Source organism: Protopterus annectens, chromosome 10.part0 (assembly GCF_019279795.1).
Source record: "Protopterus annectens isolate FY-2018-M chromosome 10.part0, PAN1.0, whole genome shotgun sequence".
Taxonomy (NCBI): domain Eukaryota; kingdom Metazoa; phylum Chordata; order Ceratodontiformes; family Protopteridae; genus Protopterus; species Protopterus annectens.
Window position 1 is genome coordinate 1,394,315,242 of NC_056744.1, and position 20,525 is coordinate 1,394,335,766.

At 42.9% G+C, this 20,525-nt stretch overlaps 1 protein-coding gene across 2 annotated transcripts in view; it reads right to left on the minus strand.

The window, feature by feature from the left end:
* Window positions 1-20,525, minus strand: part of ODF2L (outer dense fiber of sperm tails 2 like) — a 2,421,058-nt gene that overhangs the window by 517,764 nt on the left and 1,882,769 nt on the right. For both annotated transcript variants that reach the window (XM_044086028.1, XM_044086027.1), the window contains one exon: window positions 18,922-19,080. In XM_044086028.1, the coding sequence (XP_043941963.1) occupies window positions 18,922-19,080 (159 nt within the window). The remainder of the gene's footprint in view (window positions 1-18,921; window positions 19,081-20,525) is intronic.

The following is a 20,525-nucleotide window of genomic DNA, read 5'->3' on the forward strand; positions in this document are numbered from 1 at the left end:
TCGCCAGAACAACTTTCTTGTGACAAAAGGTAGTCCTACTCTCCTGATTCCCCAACTGAGGAGGCCTCCTTTGGGAAAACTATTCAGAACATGATGAGGTATTTTGAATGGCAATCAAAGCAAATCTCAGATGTTCACATAGGATACTACTGTCTCCTGGAAATGGGCACTACAGACCCATCTCCAGTCCCTCCAGTACTAGATGCATACCAAGACTTTTTTGATCTATATCCTTAGCTCTTGATTTTCAGCTACTGGCACCTAAAAGACCAGGCAGACTCTACAAAGTGCCTGATGAACTAAAATACCTCTACAAAAACCTTCTGCCTGACTCTGCTGCTGCTGTTTCCCTGTCCTTAGATAAGCCTACTAAACATCTCCCCACTACTAACGCCCTTCCCACAGACAAGGAGAGTAGGGTTATGGATTATATTCAAAAAGTAATAGGAGGTCTTCCAAGAACTTAGCCAACACGGGAATGAAGAAAGGAGATTCTGCCGATAGGGATGACTGCAATTAGGGATACAGTCAATAGGCAAGAGGAGGCAGGAATATATTGGAGCAAATAACTAGAGAGGGAAAGGTAACAGAATGGGAAGAAGCAAGAACTTCTGTGGACTGCATGTTAGAGATTGCCTTCCATATCAAGGCATGATATCAGAGTATAGGCAAAGAGAAAGAAATAGGGTGGGGTTCTAAAGACCAGTGCTGCTAGGGTTATTAGTGGAATCTAGAACAGAAATTACCATTAAGAAAGGAATAATTAGTAGAGCATATAAAATACTGCATAACTATAAGAATCAATCAGAGGAGGTTAGAAAGGATTGGGTAGACAGACTGGATAAGCAATTCACAAAGAAAGAATAAGGGGATATATGTATGTCTCTCAAATATGCATTAACATATAGAAGACTTAGGATCTTTACCTGGAAGTGTTTACTGCCTTCTGTGTGGAGTCTGCATGTCCTCCCCGCGGTTGGGTGGGTGTTCGAAAGACATGCTTAAGTGGGTGTGCCTTTGTTGAAGGTTGAACATCAAGCTGGCACCTCGGCGTTCATGAAAACCTACTGCCAATCATTAGCGGACCGGAGTTCCGCTGTGGCGACCCCTAACTGGGAAAAGACAAAAGACAAACAACAACAACCTGGACGTGTTTACATAGGTATTTTTGTACCCCAAGCAGACTCCTAATTTCTTTTCCTTAGGTAGACAGCAAATGTTGGAGGTGTGATGGGGAAGAAAGAGGTAACTGGGAATATATTTTCTGGGAGAGTAATGAGTTGATCAATTTTAAAGATTCCCTACAGACTACTCTGTCAGAGATGCTGGGTGTGCAAACTAGAGTAAGCTAGGAAAATTATTTTTTGTGGTACGATACAGAATCAGAATTGACTAGACACAGTAAGGTCATGCCGAGTCCAATTATGATATCTGCCAAAAAAAGCAGTTACTAGAAAATGGAAATCAAAGTCTAAACCAATTTTACTAGAAGTAGAGAAGATAGTAACAGAGATAAAACAACTGAAAATGGGATCTTTAGAAAAGGAAAGGAACAAATGATATAGGAAAAAATGGGAAATGTGGGATCAATACACGCAGAGGGGAAACAACGTTTAAAAGACGGCAGATTTTGAATGAGCTATGTAATGGCTGACTGACAATAACTAGATATATTAAAAGTGGTGCATAATGTTTGCAGTTACGGTTGTGTCAGCACTGTTTGTAAAGTATAATGTTTGCAACTGAGATTGTGTCACTATGGTTTATTTTCATTTATATAAATGTAAGTTTGCCTATGTCATACATGATAATTTAATAAAGATTTTTCTTGTTTAAAAAAAAAAAGAATAGTAGGGTTACGGATAGTTGGGGAAAGAAGATCTACACCTCTGCCACTCTTGCATTCAAAGCTATCAATTACCAGATGCAGAGGACTAAATATTTACAATCTGTCCTACAGTCTCTGAATATGGACATATCATACCCACAATCTGCAGATGCTAAGCAGCAAATGCAGACCTTACTGTCTTAAGCTACTCAAATTGCTAGACACAGCATCAAAAGCAGTTCTGATGCCCTGGATGCCTCTTCAAGGCCTGCTGCCACAGGTTCAGTCATCAGATGTTATGCATGGTTGGGCAGCCAACTCATCCTTGAGTATTTCAAATTTAAAATCCTATATTCAGCCCTTGACAAACATCTCCTATTTGGCCCAGAAGCAGGAAACCTCTTCAAAGCCCTACAAGTGCAAGGTAAGACTATGAAGGATTAAAGACAAAGTTTACTTTCTACAGACCCTAGATACTAAAGGGACTATCCAGCCATGTCCATTTCCTTTGTTAAGAGGGACCCTCAGCCCACTAAAAAAAAAAGAAAAACACCAAGAAAGAGATTTTTAGACAAGTCACAGAAGGAATCTTATTTGGAGAGGCCTCTTCGGAAGCAAAAATCTGTGACTACTTACCTCTCCTTCTCAATCCTTCCAGACGTCTTTCAAAAATACTGGTTCTGTCCCTTCCTTTCTGGGAAATGGTAATTACTGGCAAAAGAGTTCTGATTATTATCAAATAAGGCTATGATATGTCTTGGGATAGCATTCCCTGAATAAAGGACCTGCCCCCTCCTCCACAAAACCAGCTACCTTTGCTCGGCCCTGTTGTTCAAGACTTAGTAGATCAAGGCACCACAGAAAGAGTGCCATCTTCCTTCAGAGGAAAAGGGCTCTATTCCAGAATCTTTCTGATGCTAAGGAAGGAAGGACAATGGAGACTCATTCTGGATCTGTCTCTTCCAACACCTTTCTAAAGGTACCCACTTTCAAAATGCTCTCTCTCTGCACACCCTTCTAGCTTTCATTCTTCCTCATGCCTTTCATTATAACACCAGACCAAAAGGATGCCCACCTCCACATCCCCATTTGACCCTCTTGCAGGAAATTCCTCAGATTTTCTCTGTCTCATCACATCCATATCCAAGGTGTTACTTCAGGACTTAGGGACCCCTCTTGAGAAAGGAGAATGTTCCTGCTAAACCTGTCCACTAGGATGTTAGACTTCCCTGGAATGTGAGTTGAAATCAGAAACCATTGACAGGAGAACACTCACTGCCACACCCTCATGGCCTCCCAACAAGGAGGGCAAGATTGCATTCCCCTTGATTGTTCAAGTACCATACCGCAGACATATTTACTGTCTATACAGTAATCACACCTTTGGGGAGAAGGTCCTGAAATGCCTGCACTGCTAGGAAGGCTGCTCTCATCTCCAAGAAACTGATGTGAAGGTTGGCTTCAGGAAGTAACCAAATCCCTTGGACTGTCTTCCCTTTGAAATGCCCCCCAACCCAGAATAGAAGCATCTGTGGTAACCATTTCTGGAGGCTGGGGAAATATGAAAGATTGCCTGGTGGCAACAAGAGGGGACTCCAACCACCATTTGACATGAGTCAAAAACAGCTTCTTATTACACAACTAGAAAATCAGTCAGGCATGACCACTGAGCTGCTAATGTTCATTGCAAGATCCTTGTAGGTTATCTTACTAAGGGTAACAAATACATCAATGCTGTCATGTGTCTGAGAAACCACAGAATTATGGAGACAGGAGGCTTGTGAAATATAAGCCTCTACTTGAAAGAAGACCTGCTGACTGGAAGTTTTGCTATCTGAGACTGTATCCAAATGGCAGCCTATGAACTTTAACACTTGCATATGCTCTATGTTGGACTTTTCACAGTTCATCACGATGCCTAAGGACAGATAAAACTGGAGTAAGTAGTCCAGAGTTTTCACAAGAGACACTCTCGTGGAGGTGGCAAGGAGCCAATCATCCAGATACAGGAAGAACTGGAACCCCTGCAGCCTAAACCAGGTTGCCACAACTGCTATACATTCAGTGAACACCTGACGGGCTGTAGTGAGGTCAAAGTGCAGTGCTCAGAACTGTTAATGTTCGACTTCCAGGTGAAAGCACAGAAAATCTCCTTGACTGCCTCGCATTCTGGCATGCCAATGTATAGCAATGCCAATGCCCGGGGAGCAAGGCATACCTCTGGGCACGTTCGAGAGCAACCGCATGGACACATTAGTAATTGACTGCATCGGTGTTGCAGCAATAGCATTGTTGCCTCACAGCAAGAGGTTCTCCCATTCGATTCTCGGCTGGAGCATCTTCTTTGTGGAGTCTGCATGTCCTCCCCGCGGTCGAGTGGCGTTCGAAAGACATGCGTAGAATAGGCATGCCTTCTCTGAAGGTTGGGCATAGAGCTGGTACCCATAAAAAATCTACTGCCAATCATTAGCAGACCGGAGTTCCGCTGTGGTGACCCCTAACCGGGAAAAGCTGAAAGAAGAACAACACCTGAGGTTCAAGAGTCTTTTGCACCTCCAGAAATGTCTGTCTCTTCAGTACACTTTACACGTCCAAAACAAAGTCTCACTGAAGCAAAGGTCACTAAGGCATATGCACACCTTCTCATACAGTCCACTGCCAGAGAATCTCTGTTGGGGGGATGGGCCGAGGAACTTTCCTCAGCAATATCCTTTTTGGTGACCATTGCCATCTACTGCAGGACCCTTACTCCAGTGCATTTAGGCTTTAGGTGGTGCTAAAATCTGGTCTGGCTTTCAGGGGATTGGTTTCACCACATCTGTCTCTCTCCAGGAAACAAGACTGAAAAGCATGTCTGAGAGGAGTCCACCAAGGATATGGAGAACCCACACCAAAGGCTACAAAAACATAGACTCCTCCAGGAAAGAGGCTTCTGTTGTCCATCCCCCACACTGCTGCAATAGTTCTAAGAGATCCACAAATGAAGTGTCAGTATGGAGGAGGGGGGATATGAAGGAACCTTGTCCTTTATCAAGGTCAGTGACCACAGTGAGAGATTCCTACTGGGAAACCACTTGCTTCCTCTTGCAACAACTTTATATAAACCTCCTGGTCTATGGAATCCAGAAGAGACCTAGAAAAGATGGGGGGGGAGGCTGTGGCAGAGATGTTTGGAAGCCGGAAGGAGTGGGCTATCTTGGAGCAAGCTGACATGCATGCCCAGACACCTAAGATGGGAGAAGATTAGCATTTGCTGCCAACCACTCCATCGCTGATCTAGACAAACTCCTTTCTACGATGTGGAAACCCAAGGCTAGACACCTGGGGTTGGTACGCCTCGAACCCGAGAATCTGAGAAAAACGCCAGTCCCCACCACCAACCCGACTTGCTCTGAGGAAGAGATCAGAGCCCAACTGTTGATCGCTGACACCCTGAGGGGGGAGGGACAACTCAGAAATTCATGTAGATCCCAACCCTGGGACAACAGCTGTGAACTCTCAGCTCAGAGGCACACCTGTTTGTGACACTGCCAAAGTTAAGAATGCCAAGGAAGAGGTCAGTACCTGAAGCAACCACATCATCAGAGCCAACCTCTGTAATGGCAAAACAACTAGATATATAAACATGGAGGTGAGAGGCCTAGAGGAGGAAAGGCAAAAAATGGAGAACCCTCAGTCAGCTGAGTGGAGCCCTAGCTGGGGAGCTGAGAGGAGTCCTAGCTGGATCTATGATTACAAAATGTAGGGCATCAACTGCTCCAAATACAGTCAGTTCAAATAACCAATGCCAAACAGAGAGAGAGGCTTGGAAACCACACCTATCAGTATTAGTATCTGATGATCGGATCCAAACCTGAGAAAACACTGCTGGTTTTTACTGGAGTAAAGCAGGTATGTAACCTGTCTTCACCACCCACTTTCTTAACCAAGCAATGACAGGGGAATCTAGAGGTCAGAGAGACAGTTTTTTCCAACACCCGTACTGCAGGGGGGTCAGACTTGAGAGGACTGAGCTGACCATGGCACTGTATAAAGCAGAGGGGCCTAAGGCTGATGTATGTTTGGTTCTAGTTGGTGAGAAGCTTAGGAAGCCGAATGTCTGAAGTCTCCTCAATCTTTAGGATAAGGAATTGGGTCTTGCCCTTGCCCCTATCTGATCACCCTTCTCTGGCTTCTTAGAAGGTGAAGGGCAAGGGGAAGAAGCAGACATTGCTGCTGAGGGCAACAACCCCTTAAGTAGTAGTTTAGCCCAGTGCTTGTTCAGCTCATGGGTCCCAAGGTCTGAGCAAACGTCACATTCTGTGTCAAGGTGGGCTGTGCTGAGGTAGTAGAAGCAGAAGGCTGTGGTTGTGAGCATCTTGGAGCAGCAGCATGTGGCCACAAGCTATGCATTTTTTAAAACCTTTTTCCTTCTCCTTTTCTTTTTCCATCCTAAAAGGAAAGAGCTAAATAGTAAACAATGACAAACAAAAGTCATATACTCAGTATAAAAATAAATCTGTGTTGTCTGCTTCCACCCTTCCTCAACATATGGTTCTTGGATTCATGTTGTATCCAATTTTGGCCACTTTCAAGCTTTTGGATCCAGTGTTCAGGCTCCTTCGTTTACTCATAATCCCTAGAGTTAAATGAAGTGCCGCAGATCAAGTTCAACCCCGGTTAAAAAGTTAAGGACAAAGAATGTAAGATGGAGGTTAGGAAGGAAGAAAAACAGCTGAAAAAAGTAGGTCTTGTTAAGGAACCTTGAGCAGCCAAGGCTAGGTCACTCAGAGAAAACCAGGAACCGTAAGATCAAATACTATAAAACACATGGAATTGGCAAGGTGGGTGGAGAGCTGTGGAAGGACTGACAAAGATTACACAGATCCATCACTATGGTGCATATATAACTTTCATATCTGGTGTTATTCTTTTCCATCTATTCCTCAAAATATGGGACAGCTACTGTAACACTTGAGTGATCTTATAGAAGGATATTCCGGAGCACAGCCGAACCAAAAGAGGCTCTTGATCTGAACAGCATGTCCAATTGATAATGCAAAATGAAGATGTGAACCCTGAACCTGGTGGCAGCTGCACAAATGTCATCAAGAGGTACTATGGAAAAGAATGCTGTCAATGAAGTGACTGATCTAGTAGAATGGGCTTTTAGGGGAACAGGCAGGGACAGTCCCATCTGCTTGTAAACAGAAAATGCATGGAGACAACAAACAAGACTGTAACCTTGGAAACTCCTTTCCTAATTTTGACAGAGTTTTCCTGAAAATTCTAGTTTGGTGTACACAGAACCATAACTGACGGTGAACATCTAGTAAGTGTAATGTGTATTCACCTTTGTTTGATAATGTTGGGAAAAACACATGGAGATCTGTGGAGTGGTTGACACAGGACTCAAAATCTACCTTTGGAAGAAAAGGAGGACTGATTCTCACACTCACTCAGTCTTTGTAAAAAAACACATACAAGAGTTTTGCAGGCAAGGCGTGGGGCTCAGAAATTCTCCTGGCTAATGTAGCAAGAAATTACATTTTTACTTTTTTTTTTTTTTTTTTATTTAAAATTTAAATCAGCTTTGGCACCCGGTTCAAAAAAAAAACTAGTTAGGGGTGGCAGTAAAACGGTAATATACCAAGGAGGAACTGAGGTGGCCATAATAGAAAAAAATGCTTCTCTAAGAAAGGCTTTAGTCTAAAGGATGCAATGGGTGTGTGATTTTCTCCAGTGAGAAATGATTATATGGCCACTAACTGTACTTAGTGGAATATCTGTCTCCATTCTGAAAAATGTCTGCCAAGAATTCCAAGACTGCTGAAAGGGGGAGGCTGAAAAGAGATCAAGATTGTTCTCAACCGCAAAGATGGAGAATCTTTTCCATTTACTTTGTCAAATCTTATGTGTAGTAGGCTTTTGGGGAAAAGTTACAATATAAACAACCAAGGATGAAAACCTGGACTGTCTAGCTATAACTGGGATCGGAGAAACCATGCAGTCAATTTGACAGAATGAATGTTTGGGTGAGCCAACCTTGATGGGTGAGTTAACTGATCTGGAACAAAGCCCATCACCCAGGGAGGGTAAGACAAGAGGAAGGGGAACCACACTTGTCGAGGCCAGTAAGGGGCTATAAGTATGACTGTGATCTTCTTAGCCAGTGCCTTCTGTAAAACTTTGGAATCACAGTAATTGGGGGAAGGCATTGAGGAGTCCTGGGGGACAACTGTGGGACAAAAGCTTTGTTAAATATTAACTCTTCTGGAGAAAGCAGCTGGGAAAACCTTCCCCTTTCTGTTTTATTAGTTCAAGGATTCCCCACAATGACAAATCTTCAAAGGAGGATCTGGGGGAACCTTCTCTCTCACCAAAGTCATTGTCGAAGGTGACACATTTTTGAGGAGAATCTTGGTGCCTTGCACATATGCTTCTTGTGTAATTCCTCAATGATATATACTGGCTAAGATTCAGAAGCTGATGTGGTCTGCTCTATAGGAGCCGGAGTGAGACCCTGATGGGACAAGAAGAGTAGGATTTGGACCTTGGGTGATCCTTTGGGGGAGGGACAGATGTGAGTTTGAAGAGAAAGTCTTTTCTCTGGAATGAGTGAGTACTCTACTAAAAGTCTTGAAATCTGAGCATGAAACAGGTCCAGAGAGCCGAGCCATAGAAGCTGATGTCCTGGAGTGAGGCTCAACCAAAGTACAAACCTACCCTATTGGAGTTGCTATTGACCGTTTGGCTCCTAAATTCAGAAGCCACTGAAGTGGCCAGAGCTGGCCGAATCAGAGAACTCATCTGCACTGAGGAACTAATCTTAGGAGCTGATGCAGACTTGTCCTGGGTGGAAGTCAAATCCAATGACCCCAATCCGAAAGGTTGGATCTGAGAATTGGCCCAAACAATAAACGCATTTGTCATAGGCATGAGTTGGGTAGCTTGTAAGAACAAGACACACACTTTTTAAAACCAGATGGCTTATCTGACATACTAGAAAAGGTAAATGAAAGAACAAGCTAAAGTTAATAACTATCTAAAGAGAAAAAATATATATATATATATATCTAACTCTGTGTGTGTGTGTGTGTGTGTGTGTGTGCGTGTTTATATGGGTCTACTTTAGTTGACTGAAACGCCAGTTCGCCAACATGCAAAACACCGAGACCAAACAACCGAAAACACACAACACCGACAACTCACAAAACCGAACACCATTACACCGACACACAAAATGTAAACTACACATTACACACAGTAACATATCCACTAACCCAAACCCTAACCCTAAGGTCCGACACTACCGCACACTTACCCTACCCACACCCTAACCCTAACTCACTTAACCAACCCCTAAACCTAAAGTACATCACTATCGCACACTTACCTTACCTGCACCCTAACCCTAACTCATTTAACCCACCCTAAAACATAAAGCCCGTCACTATCGCACACTCACCCTACCTGCACCCTAACCCTAACTCACTTAACCTGCCCCTAAACTACACTCTGTCACTATCACACACTTACCTTACCCGAACCCTAAGTCCGACACTACCGTACACTCACCTTTCCCGCACCCTAACCCTAAATCCCTCACTATCGCACACTTACCTGTCCACTCCCTAACCCTAAATCCCTCACTATCGCACACTTACCGAGTCGCGCTCACACGTTCCCCATGTTGGTCTTTCGGCTGTTGGGATTTCACCTTGTCGATCACCTTCGTTTTCGGTGGTTTGGTCTCGGTCTTCTGCGTGTCGGCGAAGTGGCGTCTCAGTCAACTCAAGTAGACCCGTTTTTATATATATATATATATATATATATATATATATATATATATATATATATATACACACACACACACACACACACATACATACACAAACACACACACACACACACAGCTTTTTTTTTCCATAAATGGAAGTTGTTCAATATCTAAGGTGTAAAAAAGAGAAAAAAGGATCGGATGGAATAAGGTGTACAAAAAAAAAGAACTATTCTACCAGTAGTTTTACAAGGCAGTGTATATAGTAAGATCTATATACAGAGCCAAAAGTAAAAAAAAAAAAAAAAAATGCAAAGATTCATCACACTTACCTCCCAAGCATCAACGGATCCATCCCATGTTTGTGTCAGCAAACCAGATCTCGGGTATTTCAGTTACCATGCAGAATGGATAAGGGGAGGAGTCTGAGCATTGGATCCAAATACTTGAAAGTAGCCAAAGTCAGATTTGACAGGGATCCAAGACCCATACGTTGTGGAACAGATGGAAAATACAACACTGGATCAAGAGAAACATATTACACTTTACTATACCCTTTCAACCCATATATTTAAACCCAAATACAAAGAACACCATTACTAAAACTACAAAGACAAAAGCCTACAACTTTTTTTTTAACGACAAATCACTATGGGAAAAGAAAGAAATTACAGTTGTGTACACTTAGCATAAATGTAGATGTTCAAGTGTATTCACTGTTGCAGTCATTACATTTGGGTAATCTGCCAGCAGGTTCAGCCTGATTAACAAAGTCATGAGTCCTGCATCAGTTTCTGTGCCTTCTTCCATGACATCAGGTCGTCAGGGGTATAAAACATGCAGCCGACACCATTATATCAGTTTTTCTTGCCCCATATGTCAGGTGCCCCCCAAATGGGGAGCAATATATATATATATATATATATATATATATATATATATATATATATATATATATATATATATATATATATATATATATATATGTGTGTATATGTGTGTATATAATTTAAAACACAAAAAATATACCTCCAAACAAAAGCAAATACACCAAAAAGGCTTTTAAGCATAGTAAAAGAAAGGAGAGATATAGTAAGAGAAAAAACTGGGGGGCTGGAGGGTGGGTAAAGTACAGTTGTGTACCTACCATAAATGTAGATGTTCGAGTGTATTCACTGTTGCAGTCATTACTATTGGGTTATCCTGCTGGCAGGCTACCCGCAGTCGGCCTGAATTCCAAAGTCTAGGTCCGGTGTCGGTTGCTGTCATCTCCTCCCTGACGTCACTGCGCCAAAGGTATAAAAGATGCAGCTGACGCCATTTTCTTCAGTTTTTCTTGCCCCAGATGACAGCTGCCCCCAAGGCGGTAGGCTAAAAATATGACAATAAAGCATACATGCACCAAAGTAAATTATTAATTCCTCTACCAGCAAATACACGACATAGGTTGTATAGAATAGAGAAGTACAGATAAGTTCCAGCAAAGATAAGGGGGGATGGTGGGTGGGTAACCTGGGCTGCAACAGTGAATACGCTCGAACATCTATATTTATGGTAGGTACACAACTGTACTATGTTCATCATGTTTCACTGTTGCAGTCATTACAACTGGGTTGAATCCCAAAGCTGAGGTTGGGAGGCTGGAGCTAAATAGGATTAGGAGTGGCTATGAGGTCCTGCAGAACTGGAGTGGCAAAGCCTGCCCTGGATTTAGAGTAGAGTGGAAAGTGATGGTGCTTTGTAAAAGTGTGCACTCAGCTCCAGGTTGCAGCCTCTAAAATGTCTTTGGTTGGTACTCCTCTGAGGAAGGCTGCTGAAGTGGCTGCTCCTCTGGTTGAATGTGGCCTAATGGTCTTAGGCACTGGTTTGCCATGTTGTGAATAGCAGAAACGAATGCAGTGGCCTATCCACTTTGAAATTGTCTGCTTTGACATAGCCTTTCCTTGTGATCCTGCACCATATGCCACTAGTAATTGCTCAGTCTTTCTGAAAGCTTTGGTTCTGTCCAAGTAGAAGCGCAGCTGTCTGTGTATGTCCAAAGAATGCAGAAGTCTCACCCTTATTCTGTGGGTTAGGATAGAAGGTAGGCAAGTGAATAGTTTGGTTAAGTGCCACAATGGACACTACCTTAGGCATAAATGTCTGGTTTGTCCTCAGAGAAACCCTATCTGGATGTAAAATGATAAAAGTTTCCACAGCCATGAGTGCCTGTAGCTCTGAGACTCGTCTTGCAGAGGTTATTGCTAGGAGCAGAGCTGTTTTCCAGGATAAAAATTTTATATCAGCTGTATTGGCTGGCTCAAAAGGAGGCAGGGTGAGTTTTTCCAAGACATAACTGAGGTCCCATGCAGGTATTGGTAATCTCCTTGGAGGCCTTAAGTTTTTGGCTCCACTGAGGTACTGCCTTAGTAAAGGATGAGAAAAAATAGGTGGCTCTGTATTGTAATGAGCTGAAATGGCAGAGGCATGAATCTTAATTGATGAAAAGGATAGGCCTTTGTTCAGCATCTCAGTTAGGTATTGCAAAATCTGAGGAATATTTAGTACAATCGTGTCAATCCCTTGTGCTTGGTTCCAAGCACAGAATCTCTTCCATTTTTCAGCATAACATTTTCTGGTACTAGGCCTCCTGGCTTCCAAAATAACATCCACCACCACTTTAGAAAGAGGGGTGTTTTGAATGACTATATTATCTGCCATGCTGCCAGATTTAATGTCTTGAGTTGGCAGTGCAGGATCTGATTGTTTTGTTGGGACAGTAAGTGAGGAATATGACAATGTCCAGGCTGGGTATTGAGACAGGTTCCTTAGGATTGGGTACCAGTGCTGGCGGGGCCAGTCTGAGGCAATCAGTATCATTTTTGGCTTCTCTTGTCTGACCTTTAGGAGTACCTCGGAGAGGAGGGGCAGTGGAGGAAAGGCATATACTGTTAAGTTTTTTCCAGCTGAAAGATAGAGCATCCACTTTCCATGCTTGCTTGTGATAAGCCCTTGTGCAGAATCTCTGTAGTTGGCAGTTGTGAGGGGAGGCAAATAGATCTATGTCCGGGCATCCCCATTTCCTTATTATCATGCTGAAGACTTGCGGATCCAATTTCCACCCGTGGGAATCCAAGAGGTTTCTGCTTAGTTTGTCTGCCAGAGTATTTATCTTTCCTGGCAGGAATTGTGCCTGCAGATGTACTTGGTAAGTCAATGCTGTGTCCCATAAAGTCATGGTCAGTCTGCAAAGGGGGTAGTAATGAGTGCCTCCCTGCTTGTTTATGTACCACATGACTGTGGTATTGTCCGTCTTTATCAGTAGTTGTCCCGGATGAAGTAGATCCTTGAAGGCTCTCAGGGCATTCTGAACAGCTAGAATCTCTTTTTGATTGATATGTAGATGCATTTGGTTTGCGGACCATGCACCCTGAATACATCTTCCTGCCATGTGGGCCCCCCAGGCATAATCTGATGCATCTGTTGTTAATGTCTGCCTGGCTGGGGGTAAGGTGAATCGCTGTCCCTTGTTGTGGTGACAGGCCTTTGCCCACCATCGAAAATCCTGTTGCAGGCAGGGAATGAGGGTAATTATTGCTTCCAGGCTGTGGCAATGTTGAGTCCAAACACTTTTTAGATACCACTGATGTTTCCTCATATGCAGTCTTGCATATGGAATTAGCAGAATGCAGGATGCCATGAAGCCCAAAGCCTGCAGAATTTTTCTTGCAGATAACTGGGCCTTTGTTGCCAACAGTTTGAAATAAGTGGTCAGTTGCCTTTGTCTGGCATGAGATAAGCCATCTGGGCAGTTGTATTTAAGCTTGCACCCAGGAATATTATCTCTTGAGAGGGTACAAGTTTTGATTTCTTTTTGTTTACCGTGTACCCTAGGCATGCTAGTAATCTTTTTACAAACACCAGATGCTGCAGTAGGATGTCTTTGCTCTCTGCTTGAATGAGGCAGTCATCCAAGTAAGGATATATTTGTATTCCTCTTTGTCTGCAAAATGCAATTACTGGAGCCAGGCATTTTGTGAAGACCCTGGGCACAGTAGATAAGCCAAAGGGCAGTGCAGAGAATTGGTAGTGCATTGAGCTAGCTATGAATCTGAGGTATCTTCTGCATGATTGTCTGATTGGGACATGCAGGTATGCCTCTTTTAGGTCTAAACTCACAAGCAAAGTCTTCTTGTCCAGCATGGACAGAAGCTGCTGCAGAGTCAACATTTTGAATTTTGGAATATCCAGAAATGTGCTTAGAATAGATAGGTCCAGTATTGGTCTCCAAGCTTTGTCCTTTCTGGGCACCAAGAACAGTCTTGAGTAAAATCCTTGTCCCTGCTCTTGCTCTGGTACTTGATGAATGGCCCTCATTGTCCATGAGGGATGAAATTTGCTTTTGTGCCTCTGCCCATTGATTTTTTAGCAGGTCTGGCCAACCATGAGCCCTTGGCAGGGTATGAAAGCGAAACTTGTAATCTTGTGACACTATGTTCAAGACCCATTTGTCCTGGGTTATTATGTGCCAATTATGATGAAAAAGTGCTAGTTTCCCCCCTAAAGGTGCTGCCAGAAGATAAGTGCTTGGCACAGGCAGGGGGAAGTCATTGGGACTGTTTCCTGTAAGGCTGTGATTTGTCTTCTCCGCTTTTGGAGGTAGAAGCACCCCATTGTTTAGCCCTGTATGTGCCTTGGGGCTGGGACCTGCCTCTAGGGCGTCTGTATCTGCCCCTTTGTGGCCTGTCTGACACTGGACAGGACCAATTCTTTGTAGGCCAGTGTCTGCTAAATCTTGGAGGCTGTACCTCTAAGAAATTATTGACTGTTTGCATAGATTTTGCTTTGTCCTCAATTTTCTTCAACACCTCCTCTGCTTTAACACCAAACAAGGTATCATGCTGTAATGGAGCATCTAATAATTTTGCTTTAACATGATCAGGCAGATTCTGTTCCTTTAACCAAGCATGCCTCCTGATGACAGAACCCGTAACAGCGGCCCTGCAGGAGGCCTGCAGAGAATCAAAACCACATTGCAAAGTATGCTTTCCAAATTGTTCGGCTGCATGCAATAAATCCTGCATTTCTTTGTTTTCTGCACATTCAGAATTTATCAAAATTTTCTGCTTAAGCAGTGACATAATATATTGCTGATATTTAAGCATATGAAACTGACAATTTATAGCCCTTATAGCCAAGGTAGCAGAAGTGTAAATCTTTTTTTCCCATCTGTCCAGTGCCCTAGAATCCCTGTCTGAGGGGGTAGGGTTTTTTTGCAGTGGAAGCCTTGATCCCTTTGGGACCCTGAGAGATAAAAAGAAATTTATGTGAATCAGGAACCCTGTAGTATCTTAACTGGCTTAACAGGAGCTGGAGGCAAGGAGTCAGGAGTCAGACTGGACTCTGAAAAAACATAATCTACAATGTCTAACACAGGAGGAATAGGAAGGGGCCTGTGCTGAGGCAGTAAAAGGAAGTCTCTGAGCCTTTTCTTAGATTCTGAAAAATCTTGGCTCTCCCAGTGAAAATGCTCCCTCATGTTATGCAGAGTTTCCCCAAAACAATAATCCTCAGGAGGAGAGGCTGAAGGGATAGATTCTTCAGCATCGGAATCCTCATAGGGAGGAAGAGAGCATCCCTGATCAGAAGAGGAATCAGAAGAATGGAAACCTGATCTGAAGATTCATATTCTGTCTCTTGCCTAGGCCTCTTATCAGGAGGGGGATGGGAACCCCTGATCAAAGTAATTAGGTCTTCGGCCAATTTGAGCATCTGTTTTTTAGGCATGGAGGCCTGTCCATGGGGCTGCTGTACTTGTTTCTTTGTCTTTAAAGGTGCTTTAGTCTTTGCCTTTGAAGCTGAAGTAGTTTTTACATATAATTGTGTTGGCCTGAAAACACCCTCAGAAGCCGATGCCTGCTCACCGGCTCCAGACCCATCTGAGGGAATAGTTTCCGAGGTTCCAATACCTTGAGTTTCCAATGGCCTAGTCAGCTCCACGTGGGAGCTGGTAGTGGCCTGCGGCTCTAAAGTAGCAGGCGTCAGGGGCTGCGAAAGCACCTCACTGAGAACCGGCGACTGGCTTAGAAGAAGCCTCGTCATCAGTTTTGGACCTCGGATGCTTGCCCTTTTCTTTTTCCTTGCATTTCTTGTGAATTGCAGTAGTCAGATGGCTATCTGATGACATTGTGTAATTAAATCTTCTGCCAAAATAGTGAAATGCAAAATCGTACCGACGCTTAATAGTGCATTGGTTAAATCTAGCACAGAACCTACAATCAGCAACATCGTGGTCAGGGCCTAGGCAAGGAATACAGTAGGAATGAAAGTCCTTATGAGGTATTTGCTTTCCACAAGAAATACAATTATTAACTTTTTCTGACATTGGTCTGGAGCAAGAAAAAAGTTTCCCCAACGGGGTACTTAGCTTTAACTGAAGACTTCGGATCTGAAATTTGAATACGAAAATCTCAGGAGTCGGCCAACTGGCACTTGCGAACTGCTTTTGCTTCGGGCACTGTGCGGCAAGAAAGACTGAACAAAAATGGCATTGGCTGCATCTTTTATATCACTGGCACACTGACGTCAGGGAGGAGGTGACAGCAACTGACACCAGACCTAGACTTTGGAATTCAGGCTGACTGTGGGCAGCCTGCCAGCAGGATAACCCAATTGTAATGACTGTAACAGTGAAACACGAACATCCAGGACTGCAACAGTGAATACACTCGAACATCTGCATTTATGGTAAATGTACACAACTGTACTATGTTCTTCATGTTTCACTGTTGCAGTCATTACATTTAGGTAGAATCCCAAAGCTATGGTTGAGGGGATGGATTTATACAGCATTAGGAGCAGCTATAAAGCCCTGCAGGACAGCAGTGGCAAAGCCAGCTCTGGATTTAGAGAAGAGGTGTAAATGGTAATGTTTGGTGAATGTATGAACTGAGCTCCAGGTAGCAGCTTCTAGAATGTCTCTGGTAGGAACCCCTATGAGAAAGGCTGCAGAAGTAGATGCAGCCCTGGTGGAATGAGATCTGATCCTCTTGGGGATAGATTTACCATGGTGCATATAGCAGAAACGAATACAATGGCTTATCCATTTGGAAATAGTCTGCTTTGAAATAGCCTTTTCCTCTGCCCCTGCAGCAAATGCCACCAATAGTTATTCAGATTTTCTTACGAGATTTTGTCCTTTTTAAGTAGAATCTAAGTTGTCTGTGTACATCCAATGAATGCAGAATCTGCTCACCCTTGTTCTGTGGATTGGGAAAGAAAGTTGGCAGATGAATGGTCTGATTAAGAGCCACACTGGATACCACCTTAGGCACGAAAGATGGATTGGTCCTGAGAGCCACCCTTTCCAGATGAAAAACAATGAAAGGCTCCACTGCCATAAGAGCCTGTAATTCTGAAATCCTTCTAGCTGAAGTGACTGCTAAAAGGAAAGCTGTTTTCCAGGAGAGAAATTTTAGATCTGCAGTAGCAGCTGGCTCAAAAGGAGGGAGAGTGAGTTTTTCCAAAACAAAACTGAGGTCCCATGCAGGAGTTGGTGCTCTCCTGGGAGGTCTTACATTTTTGGCCCCTCTGATATACTGCTTTAGCAGAGGATGAGAGAAGAGGGGAGGTTCTGTGTTTTAATGAGCTGAAATGGCAGAGGCATGGATTTTTATGGACGAAAAAGATAGGCCCTTGTGAAGCATCTCAGTTACGTATTGTAAAATCTGAGTAATATTGGACATTGCTGTGTTTATTCCTTATGATTGGTTCCAGGCACAGAATCTTTTCCATTTGTCAGCATAAGATTTTCTAGTGCTAGGCCTTCTAGCCTCCATAATGACATTCATCACAGGTTTGCTGAGGGATGCCAAGGGTGCAAGATTCAAAGTTTGGAGCCGAGTGTGCATAATTTGGTAGTTCTGCTGAAACAGTAGGTAAGGTGCCTGAGGCAGGTGCCACGGAGGAAGGTGTGACACATTGAGCAGGAGTGGGAACGAGTGTTGGCGAGGCTAGTCTGAAGCAATCAGAATCATTTTTGGTTTGTCCTGTCTGACTTTTAGTAGAATTTGGAGAGCAAAGGCAGAGGGGGAAAAGCATAGACTGATAGGTTTTTCCAGCTGAATGATAGAGCATCCACTTTCCAAGCTTTTTTGTGATGAATTCTTGTGCAGAATTTGTCCAACTGATAGTTCTGGGGTGAGGCAAAAAGATCTATGTCTGGGCTCCCCCATTTGTGTGTCAACATGTTGAAAACTTGTGGTTCCAGTTTCCATTCATGTGGGTCCATAAGATTTCTGCTTAGTTCGTCTGCCAGAGTATTTAGCTTTCCTGGCAGGAATTGAACTTGTAGTTGTATTTGATAGGTCAAGGCTGTGTTCCACAATGCCATGGCTAGTCTGCAAAGGGGTAGGAATGTGTACCCCCCTGCTTGTTTATGTACCACATAACTGTGGTGTTGTCTGTCCTGAAGATGGCATCAGTCTAATATACAAATCTGTAGGCCTGAAAACACCCTCAGAAGCCGGTGCCTGCACAGCAGCTCTGGACCCATCTAAGGTAGAGACATCCACGGGTTCCATAACTGAAACATCTCGTGGCATACCAGACTCCGAATGGATCTCAGTATAGGCCTGTGAATCAGAAGTAGCAGGTATCAGGGGCTGCAAAAGTGCCTCATTGAGTACCGGCGAACTAGCAACTGGCTTAGGAGAAGCGTCATCGTCAGATTTGGACCTCGACGGTCTGTCTCTCTCTTTTTCTTTGCATTTTTGAGGTATTCCGGTAGTCGGATTGCTAACCGATGACATTTCTGGATAATTAAATCTTGAGCCAAAATATTTAGAAGCAAAAATATACCGACGTTTAATCGTGCATTGATTAAATTTAGCACAAAACCGACAGCAAGGCACATTGTGGTCAGGGCCTAGGCAAGGAATACAGTACAAATAAAAATCCTTATGAGGTATTTGTTTCCTACAAATAATGCAATTATTAACTTTTACTGACATTGGTAAGGAGCAAGAAAAAGTTTCCCCATTCTTTGGAAAGTGGAAGGAAACCAGAGCACCTGCAGAAAGCCCAAATTAATACAGAGAGGACATGCAGACTGCACATAGAAGGCACACCAGATGAAAACTGGAACAGAGAACCTCTTGCTATGAAGTGGCTAGCTTACATATTACCTAGATTGCAGGGAAGCAGAAAATATGCCACTAATGATATGTTGGTTTTGTGGTTTTTGAACAGAGCAATTTACCTGTCTCAGTAGAATCTGAAAGCTTAAACTGTAACTACATTCTGTTTTGTTTTTTGCAAAGATTATTGTGTACTCTAGCAGTTGAAATTTAGTCACCTTAGCCTGAAGCTGACTTATGGTCTTGGATTGGTCTGTGCATCGCTCCTTGCAATGTAGAAGGTTCTGTTGGCATTCCTGCAACCTATGTTCAGCTGCCTTCACTCGGTCAGGAAACCTTTCCAGCTCCTTCAGTCGAGCCTCCATCTGACTTTTCACCTGTGACGTAGAATTGACATAAGCAGAGGGGCAGGGGTTATGGGAGTAGCACAGTAAAAAAGTAGGAACAAAACTCATACGTAAATCAATAACCAGCTCAAAATAAAAACAATGCGTGTGCTTACATATCCAGTCTCACTAGATACAAAAGTAGTAAACAAATGTCGAAGAGAAAGAACAATGTAGTTGTGTGAAAATCCTCACCATTAACAACATCTAGATCTTTGATGGACAGACTACTGTAAGACACATCCCTAATATCTGGGCAGTCATGCTGCAGACCGTTTTTATTAGCTCTTGAACATCCCCTTGCATGAATCTAATAATTCTGGTATACAGAAAATCAGTATCATAAAACCAGTTCACATACAGGTGCAACTTTCAGTTCTTCAAGCAAGCAAAAAAAAAAAAAAAAAACCTGAGAGTTAAAAGAAAAAAACAGTGGAAATTAAATACTAATAAATGCATCACTGTAGTCACAATATAGCCATATCAAATTCATAATAAAGAAGTTGCTCTAAATCCTGATCTGTATTCAAAAACATGGCTTGGAGGTGGATATTCATACCTCTACAGAAGTCACTCCCTGAAGAGTGTACAGTTACTGTGAGCATCCTTATAAACCTTTGTTTGGGAAGGACTCCTACATCACTATTTTCATAATATCTGACAGAACGCCATAAAATATTAGAACTAAACCAAAGTGGTAAAGTGGAACAGGATCCTATGCAATAGAGTGCCTTCCTCTCTTTGAACCAGGGCATCTAGCTTTTGATATTTTGGAAAATTTAATTGCCCAAGTTTCAGACTGAAATATGACAAATGTTTTCAACAAGCAGGAAAAGTGTCAGTAGCCCTAAATGAATGAGGATTCAAGGGATCACCTACATTTGTCATAACAAAAGGCAGTACAATGGACCAGTCAATTAAAAAGTGTTTACCTGGTCACAGGTAAGTAAAGTTCTCCTTTCAAAGAGATAAATAACTGAAAAGTCTTTCTGATATATTTTGCCCTTTCCACACTGTGGCCAAGTTACCTATGGATATCCAAGGTTTAGTATTTTTTTTTCCTTTATTTTCTCTTAAAGGTTTTTAGGTAAGTACCAAGCTAACTGCCCTTCTGCACCATTTTAAGCCTAGCCAATTTCACCTTTTTGTGCTTTAAATAACCCATCCCATTGGTAATAATTATATGTTAACCCTAATGAGAATAACTGGGATCATACCATATATAATTTGAGGGGACCCGTGCATGGGTTAAAACATTTAGGAGCAGCCTCTGTCCATTAAGAGTACGGGGGCAGTCTTGGGGTACATTTTCCATTTCCCATCCACAAATCTAAGTTGCACTTGAAAATAGACAGGAATGAACTTTAGATTTATGACGATGGAGAATCTGTTCCACAGCAGTATTATCCTCTGCAAAATAAATCTGTCTCTCCAAA